The sequence below is a fragment of the Pangasianodon hypophthalmus genome, chromosome 17, assembly GCF_027358585.1.
Source record: "Pangasianodon hypophthalmus isolate fPanHyp1 chromosome 17, fPanHyp1.pri, whole genome shotgun sequence".
Taxonomy (NCBI): Eukaryota; Metazoa; Chordata; class Actinopteri; order Siluriformes; family Pangasiidae; genus Pangasianodon; species Pangasianodon hypophthalmus.
In genome coordinates, this window is record NC_069726.1 from 5,116,919 (window position 1) to 5,126,826 (window position 9,908).

General features: G+C 36.8%; 1 protein-coding gene across 1 annotated transcript; it reads right to left on the reverse strand.

Moving 5' to 3' along the window:
* Positions 1–468: 468 nt before the first annotated feature.
* Positions 469–9,310, reverse strand: gltpb (glycolipid transfer protein b). The gene is made up of 5 exons (XM_026943729.3): positions 9,082–9,310; positions 6,706–6,764; positions 6,486–6,619; positions 5,819–5,969; positions 469–2,487 (listed from the first exon to the last, which is right to left on the reverse strand). Exons 1-5 carry the CDS (start codon positions 9,182–9,184, stop codon positions 2,305–2,307), a joined length of 630 nt encoding a protein of 209 aa, XP_026799530.2. The 5' UTR covers positions 9,185–9,310; the 3' UTR covers positions 469–2,304.
* Between the last annotated feature and the right edge of the window lie 598 nt (positions 9,311–9,908).

Sequence of the window (9,908 nt, forward strand, 5' to 3'; positions counted from 1 at the left end):
GTTAAATTATTTCTCAGTGTGTAATTTTTGTGCCTAGAAAACAAACAGGGCTAAAAGGGTTAAATAAATGTCTAATGGTAATCAATAATTACATCTTTCTGTCTGTTTATAATATTAAAATAAGTAGACACATTTCATTGCGTTCAATGCGTTTCATTGAAAATATGCAGCTTCATGCTGCCCCCTGGTGGCCCAACAGCAAAATACACCTTAATTAAAAACGTTAGAATATCAGTATTGAGTAATAAAACCTTAGCACAGTAACACAAAACATTATTGACAGCAGTGACAGAGGCTTGCAGCTAGAAATAATCTTTAATGGCGCAAGAAAGGCACTGTTTATTTCAGTTTTAATGTATATGTCAGTGTACCAAATTGACAGTTATGAGAATAATTCTATATTGTATCTCAGTCAGAAACATACACAGACATACATGCATACATTTATATATATATATATATATATATATATATATATATATATATATATATATATATATATATAAAATGCAATATTATTGCATTTTGAATAAACTTGAGAGTGAGGTTTTGTAATGTTGGAAAGCTATAACCCTTTCTTTCTGCATTCATTTACACGGTTTCACATGAATGACACAAAAAGTGCAAATCAAACATCATGCCAACCTGTAACAGTAATATATGATTATTTTCATAATCGAACATAAATCTCCATTAACTGACACAATATACCACACAATGATTGCTAAAATTGCTTGCTTCATTCAATAATATACAGAACAGTATATACTTTTACAATCTGTACACCCTGAGAGTGTAAATATATACGCTCGTAAATGATCAATTTGCAGATAAGCATTATAATCAAATAGCCAGCAACTTAGTCATCGGTTTTGTGCAGCAAACCCTGGGCTGTCAGTATGCAGGATTATGAATGTATGATATCATCATCAGTTAACGAGTCAGTCTTTGTATGAACAGTAATATCAATCATATAGCAAAACTGCAAACTGCTTTATATATAAAAATTAGTCACCAATATCTTTGCATATTAATGAATATTATCACAGACATGGGAAATTATTGATTTGTTGCGAGGCACTTCTTTATGCATTTGTTAAAATATAAATGAGGACAAAACTGAAATGTTTTCCCTCTGGGTAAAGTGCAAAGAGGGAGAAACTAATAAACATCCAATCACGAAATGTTAGGACCTATTCTTTTGTTGTTGTTGTTTTCTCTTACTTGAATTACAACAACGCGTTTACGACAATGTCCAATGTTATAAAGAATAGATCTTAATTTTTTTTATTTGCTTTAAAGCTATAAATAATTTGATACCGCTATTATAACAGAACGTCTAACTGAATATGAGCCACAGAAATCAACGTCGAAGATCATCAAATGCAGGACGACTTTCTGTCCAATTAACAAAAACACGAAAGGAGTGTTAAGGCTCCTTTTAGCGCTCCAAAACACTGGAACTCTTTCTGTTAAGTTTACAAAAACATACCTTTTCTTTAGATTTTATTTTCTGTCATAATTTATCTTCCATTTTTACTTATTTTTTAATTTTTTTAATAAGAATCACAAATCCTTGTTTGGTTCAGTCCTATTCTTATATTTTGTATTTATCCCTCCTTTTTCTAAGCTTATTTTTATTTCATTTGTATGAAATGTGTTATATAAATAGTTCTTCTTCTTATTATTATTATTACTACACAAACATCTGGCTCTTATTATTCAGATGCATCCGAAGATATCAGTAAGTTTGGATCACAGATCTGTCCCAAATGCTAGTATTTAAGAGAAGAGTTCTTAAAATTTAAGTAATGATTGATGAGAAAACGTATCATAGAGAAAACTGTATCATATATTCTGTGTATCTTGAACGCAATCAGCCATGTACAAGGAGTAAAACCATTTCTCAATCAGCTTTTTGAGTTCAGGGGTTACTGCAATGACTCTTCTGTTAGACTCTAGCGTTTGGGATTTCCTCTAGATTTCCAGAAGCATGCTTCTGTCAAACCAGTAACAGCTTTCGTCAAACCAGTTAGAAGTTCTTCTCATAACTGTAACACACTATGATACAGTAGTCTTAAAACATTAGGAAGTTCAGCATCTCTCTGCTCAGAGACACCATATGCAAATGCACTTCAGTTTTTTTTTTTTTTTTTGTATAATCCATGCTAAGACAAAATTCTCTCACCGCAAAAACAAAAATGAAAAATACAAATAATAAAATGAGAGTTGCATTGATTTTGAGTACTGATTATTTCCAGTGGAATGCTGTCTGACCTGAGAGAGGCACCATGACACAACCCTTCACACCGTGTAGTCCAGCTCAGCATTCATCACTCTGTACATCTCATAAATGGCGTCCACAGTGGTGGTAAAGTTCACCAAGAACTGCCAAATGTTCGCCAGGCAGTCTTCTTCCGCCACCGCCTGACCTTTAGATAGAGCCTTCAGGAAGTCTGACCTGTATGGCGCAGCCAGAAGTGCAGCCTAAAGCAGAGAGAAAACATTGTGGATTTGACCTGGTCACGTTTTTCCAATATTCAACTGTTCAGGTTCGGTGAGCCTCTGCCTACTGTAGCCTCAGAATCCTGTTCACGGTTGACAGGAGTAGAAGCTGTCGCAGTGTTTTGCTGTTGTAACCCATCCACCTCATGGTTTTCTGAGTTCTGAGATGCTTTTCAGCTCACCACGGTTGTAAAGAGTGGTTATTTGAGTTACTGTCAGCTTGAACCAGTCTAGCTTTATCTATCTATCTATCTATCTATCTCCTCTGATCTCTTTCATCAACAAGGGGTTTCTGTCTGCAGATCTGCTGCTCGCTGGATGTTCTTTGTTTTTCGCACCATGCTGTGTAAACTCTAGAGACTGCTGTGTGTGAATTTGTGGACTACTCAAACAACCACGTCACGGTTAAAGTCACTGAGATCACTTTCCCCCATTCTGATGTTTGATGTGAACATTAACTGAAGCTCTTGACCTGTATCTGCATGATTTTGTGCATTGTGCTGCTGCCATGTGACCCAAAATGGCTTCGACCATCAAGTTACAGTTTCCGCACCACTGTGAAGATTTGTTTATGTTTCAAATGCTAAATTCATTAGCTTGCCCACTTGGTAAGTGGACTCTCCAGTGTGCTGCTCAATCACATGTATAAAGGTTGGCTGGAAATGTAATTGAATAGGTTGAAACGTGGTAGCTAAACTAATTTAATAACATGTGGCCATCTAGATAAATAGTTACATGGATTAATAAGGAACAAGAGAACTGAGTGAGTATAATGAATTCCCAGGAACAGGACAACTTGTAAATATTTTCTCCTAATAAAGTTTTAGATGCATCACAAAGTGTTTGTGACTTTGACAAAACATCAGCAAGTCGTTGGCGAATGTTTTGGCTTTGAGATGTAGAGATAGTGTTCTGTCTTCACTTCACACATACTCTGGTTACTGTCTTTATTTTCTCTCGATGTTCTCGATTCTTCAGTGTTTTCACACATGTCATCCATGCACACTAAAAAATTCAGCTATTAAAAATGTTTCTATCATCAGCCACATCGCGCGTCGGCCGATGTGTGGGGTGCAGCAGACGGTGGGATTCGGAACGAGAAGCATGCTCTATAGTTACAGCATCAAGGTCTGTCACACCACCATGAAGTTCACCGAGTATAAACATACACGCTAAATGCAAAGTGTTGTTTTGCAAAATTCAATCCGAAGTATGATTTATTTTCTTTATCTGGTTGCTCAACTTGCTTGTCTGCCAGAGAAACAGGAAGAAGAAACCACATGGACTCATGGAGAGCACACAAAACTCCTCAAGCTCAGAAACCCTGCATGCTGGACCTGTAAGGCACCAACACTACCTCATATACCACACTGTTTTAAAATAATTTATTTAATTACTAATAATTTATTTATTACTTCTATAACACTCTGTATGTTTGTCTACTGGGCTTTTAAATATATGTTCATTTTATTTATTTAATTTTCACAGTATTATTAATATGCTCTAGATATAATATACACTTTTATTTTCACTTACACTATCTACACACCTTGGGGTGGCACTCCAGGGATCCCCGGTTCAATTCCGAGCTCGGGTTACTGTTAGTGTGGAATTTCTCATGTCCCTGTGTCTGTACGGGTTTCCTCTGGGATCCCCCACCTCTCCAAAACATGCTGGTAGGTGAATTTACCACTCTAATTCGCCCCTAGGTGTGAATGAGTGTGGGAATGTGTGTGTGCATCATGTCCTGAGAAAGACTGGTGTCCCATTCAGGGTGCATTCCTGCATCAATCCCAGCATCCCCAGGGACACTTTCACCCAAAGTCTAGGATCTGAACCCTTTGAGCTCTTACTGCCCTGTAAAAGTACTTGCACCCAACTTGGGGTTCAAATCCCAGGACTGCCAGACAGCCACTACGGGCCCTTGAGCAAGACACTCGTTCAACTTAACTCAGATTTAACATTTTCAATCTCTGTGTGTTTGAGCTACAAAGTGAGGGGGGGGGAAAAAAACCAAGCTAGCTAGCTATCTGTAGTGGGTAAAAATCGGTATATTATTAGTCAGTAGATTTAACAAGTGAATATGTCTGTGTGTTGATTGATCGCTTGTATATACAGTATAAGTCATTTAAAATAAAGAAGTGTTACTTTGTGTACTGTGCTGTGAGCAGCTATGTCGATCTGGTGCCGCATGCTGAGGAGACCTTTCTGAGTAGGAATTCCAAGTAGAGGGGAGTGATTTCATTAGTTTTCCTAGACTGAAGTCGAAAATTCAGCGTTACTAGTTTCCGTCGAATGCGGCATAAACCTCAAACGCTCAGCTGTATGCTTGAATTGCATCCCGTTTTCATAATAATTCACTTTGGATGACGGCATCAGCCAAACGATGAAATGTCAATGCGATACAATGCCCAAATAACTAATGTGAAGGAATTTTCAGATGATTTAATACAGTAGGATATTACTGTGTACTAATTTAATAAATTATTTATCCACGTCGCACTGATCTCGTGATTAAATTACATTGACGCTTATATAATAATACTATTAGGCATGTGCCATTATAGAGCTGAATTCCAGCCTGTAAGGAGTCACTCCTCCCTCTCCCTTTCTCTAGTCTCATATTTTCAGTTTGAATTTAGTTTTTAATTAGATATTTATTAATCATATATCTTTTAATGCTCTAATGTTCTATTTAAGTTATTCTTGTATTAAATATCCTTTCCCATTTATTCTTTTACTGTTTTATACAATTGTCATTTTGTAAATCACTTTGAACTGTTTTTTTATATATAAAGGTGCTATATAAATAAAGATGATGATGATGATGATTATTATTATTACTATTATTACTACTACTACAATATGCCACAGTATTAAACACGGTCAGTAATATCACAGACATTACAAGATGTCCATTATAAGAACCATAGTTCTTAACTGTTAAAATTAGCATCGCTAAACATATATTGCAATATATGTATATGTATGATAAACCCATAAGTGGTTTGTATATAAACATTAAATAAATTCATGATGCTAATTACAATACTTTATGCAATCAAATGTAAAAGCATGTTTGTGGATGTTTTTCTAATATTATAAGAAATTGCTTAGTTTTTTTTTTTTTCCCCAATTTCAGAAGTAATTCAAAGTGTTACCTCCAATAACTCTACTTTGGGGTATTGGGGATATTATATCAAGGATCTGATGTATAAAAATTTGATACTACACAACCTATTGTGGATACACACATTGCCTTCCTTAATAAAGTCATTTATATTCCATCTCAATCTCTATTTCTATCCCTTACCTTGAAAATCTTCTGTACTATCCAGCCATGGTATCTCTTCAGCGCCTGTTCGTAGGCTTTAGTGATATTGACACGGATGTGGTTGGGATTGTTCTCATCTCGCTCGCCATCTGCCAAACTCTGCAGCAGGATCTGAATGAAGCGCAGGCCTCTGAGGAAAACAGTTAGCAAATGGCGAGGGCTGAATTTCAGAAACAGTCCTCTGCAACATACCGAACACTTCCGACAGGAAAGCAGGAGGAAATTGAATGAAAGAGTGACATTTGTTAAATGTGGTAAAGTTAATATGTTAATGTATCACAACAGGGGATGCTGATATAGGCAAATTACCACTACAAAGTTTGATTACAGCACAATTTACAGTTGATACAGCACAGATTACAGTTGATAACAGCATGTCCTGAAATGTTTTGTCCCTCTGTTAAAAATGTATACAACAAAAAAATCTAAATTCAACTCAAAATGATGGTCATGTTTTACGTAATCAGCAAACATAGTTAGCATTCTAGCACATTAGGAAGTCTATATGATTCTGTAAATATGATTACTTCATTGTAAAAGCCTCGCCCTGCAAGTGTCCATTCATTTGACCACTCATTGACGTGCCCTTCTGAGCTACAGTTGAAAAAAGGTGAGTTAAAAACAGGAATAATTCTCATCTTCTCACCTTTTTAACCACATGAGCGCTAACGTGGCCCCTGCTTTTGGCCATTCGGACCCGTACATGCCCTTCTCAGCTTCCAGGATCTTCTGAAGCGTCTCGTACTTCACTGGATCGGAGTCATATACAGCTCTGATTTTCTAAGTAGTGAAATCAGAGAGCGCTCGTATAAATCTATCTGAATATTTGAGAGAAAAAGTGTTGAGGTGAGGAGATTCACACTTACTGTGATGTTACCATTTATGTCGGCTTTGATGGGAGAAAAAACTTTGGAACCGAGACAGTCTGTTAAAACAAAAAAAGAACAGAAAGTGCAAATCAGACTGACGGTAAAGAGAAAACTTTAACACTTTGCACATTCAGTTAAGTGGCAGCTACACATGCTGTGTCTTTATACCAGAAATACTGAGAGCTCTGTTAAAAACGTGAAGGTTTGGAATAAAGAAGCACCAAATGATATGAGCGCCTTTACCACCCTGAAGCTGATTTATTTCCAATAACAGCATGTCCTGGAGTGTTTTATTCCTCTTATACTACAGCAGTATGCTGATTACAGCTTCCGTCTGATTAATAAATGTCAAGTTATATTTTTAACCATTTATAGTTACGTTTAATGTTGTGGAAAATCTGCGACAAAGTTAGTTATGACTTGCGTTATAACAGCCTCTATTTTTGAGGTTAATAAGACAAAAACACACCTTGTCTTGTTACTGAGACACTGCAAAGTGCACACTCCTCTGTCCTAACTGACCCTGTTCAAGGTGCTGATACTGGAGACTCCTTCCAGAAATGCTAAATAAAAACATATTTATATACCGCCATATACTGGCACACCTTTTTCAATGAAAAGGTCTTTGGAGTCTTAGGCTCTGGGACAAAGGTCATTTCTGAGATGTTACCTCCTAGTAATCACAGTATTATACTGATAATGTTTTACATGTAGAGAAAAACTTGCCAGTGTTGAAATAATCACTACAAATGTAGGTTTGAAAATTGTGTCATGAATCTAAGAAAATACACTATGTGGCCAAAAGTTTGTGGACACCTGACTATTACACATGCTGCATGTTGAACATCCCATTACAGATTTAGTCCCCTTTGCTGTTATAATAACCTCCACTCTTCTGGGAAGGCTTTCCACTAGATTTTGGAGCGTGGCTGTAGGGATTTGTGTTCATTCAGCCACAAGAGCATTAGTGAGGTCAGGTACTGATGTTGGGTGAGGAGGTCTGGGGTGCAGTTTGGGTTCCAGTTCATCCCAGAAGGTGTTCAGTGGGGTTGAGGTCAGGGCTCTGTGCAGGACACTCGAGATCTTCCACTCCAAATTTAGCAAACCATGTCTTCACGGCGCTCACTTTGTGCACAGGGGCATTGTCATGCTGGAACAGGTTTGCACCTTAGTTCCAGTGAAGGGAAATTGCAACACTACAGAATACAAAGACATTCTATACAATTGTGTGCTTCTAACTTTATGGCAACAGTTTGGTGAAGGCTGACATATAGGTGTAATGGTCAGATGTCCACATACCTTTGGCCATATAGTGCATACTGTAGTCTTAAGTAAAGTAACGGTGGTATGTAAAGCTCTTAAAAATGACATGATCATAAATAAGCAGCGTGGTGTGTCCAGTTTTCTAGACGTTTGATGGCAAAGGGAGGCAAGAGCGCACGAACATGTAGCACCAAATTATTATTTGTAGAATATCTGATTTGCATCTTGGCACAACTGAACCACTACACAATGACATTAATGTATTAGATTCAGCGTTGTTTGATAGTTCTTAATACTGAAGGGATTAGGTTAAAGTACCTATGACACTATTACTATGATGCTTTAAGTAAACATGTGCTAGGTATCAGGGCTGGGCGATATGACAATACGATACAGATATTGTGATATATGATCGTGATAGACTTTTCAGAGTGACAATATTAGTGGTATCGTCGACCTTAGTGATTTTATAACTCTGACTCTAACAGGTATCTGGGCGTAAAAGTCTTTTTATTATTCCTCTTATTCTTTGTATAATATTATATTCCTTGTAAAATACTTATATTTTGACATAAAGCCTTGGGTTGACAAAGGCTTATTTAAAGGGTGGCAGAGTCACCCTGTGCCTCCCACGTGGCCACGCCCCTTACATACAGCCATTTTCAATGATCAATACTAATTTCTGATTTTTTTTTTAAATAAATTCATCAACCTGGAACTTGGCGTAGGCTTCAGGGCAGCACGCTCATGAATAATTAATTAGTCGAACTTTTAGGACTGCACCATTCGAGACTTCATAGGGGAGCCCTTACGAGCACACTTATCTATTCAAACAGCCTCAAGGTTAAGTTTCATTTGTACTCAAAACAAAAAAAGGTCCTGCATTGAACTCGATAAGTACACAACTTTATTTTAGCTTACCATCTTTGTTAGCTCTTTCGTCAGGTTAATTTTAAACTCGGAGCCCCCTAAAATCTCCATGTTCGCATTAATAAACCTACATATTATGGAGGAGGAGGAGGAGGAGCTTGGGTCTTGTTCCAATAACTTGTCATTGTGGTACACTTTGGTCATCAACAGCAGGCTACTTACCAGGCTAACGTTACTCACCGAAGAAAGACGGAAGATGGGATACCGAGTCCAAAAACGACTTTGTAGCAATTTCACTGGTATCAGGCAGCTCGGAGAACTGATTATCTAATAAGAGAGACATTGTAAAATAGGAAAAAGCAAAAAATAAAACGAGAGGGGGGAAAAGGTAGCCTGCAAAAGAGAGCACAATTAACCCGGAACAAGCCGAAGTGACACTTCGTGCAGCAACAGGGAAGTAGGGGGCGGAGCCTGAACTGAATATTCAACAGGTGGGAATAAAGCTAGCCAATGGGAGAGAAGAGTTCGGCAGCGCAATTAAACTAACCTATAGGAGCCGTTTATTCAAAACTGGTGAGGAGTTACTATTGGTAGATGAGTGTTTTCACCGGCAACATAGAGCACTATCAAAATAAATAAAGTAATAAAGTGCTTTTATACACATTTATCTACATTTATTACTAAAATACACTGCAGTTAATCTCTGAATTCTTCTTCTTTATATTTATATATATATATATATATATATATATATATATAAAGAGACAGTGATGAGCTATGAACAATATATATATATCTATATCTATATCTATATATATATATATATTGCTAAATATACTTTTTACTGGACACTGGTTCTTTAATGTGCCTTATCATAAATACTTTATTTTGACATTCAGGTCTTCTTTATGTAAAGCATTTTGTGATTTTAAACCCAAAATGAAAGTGCTTATAAATAAAGATTACTACACCACAGCTGTTTAATTCTCAAATCTGATTGATCAGAAGGTGTTGATTAATTTTCTGTTATAGCAGCTCTTACTGTAGTTACAGCTGCAAGAAAAATC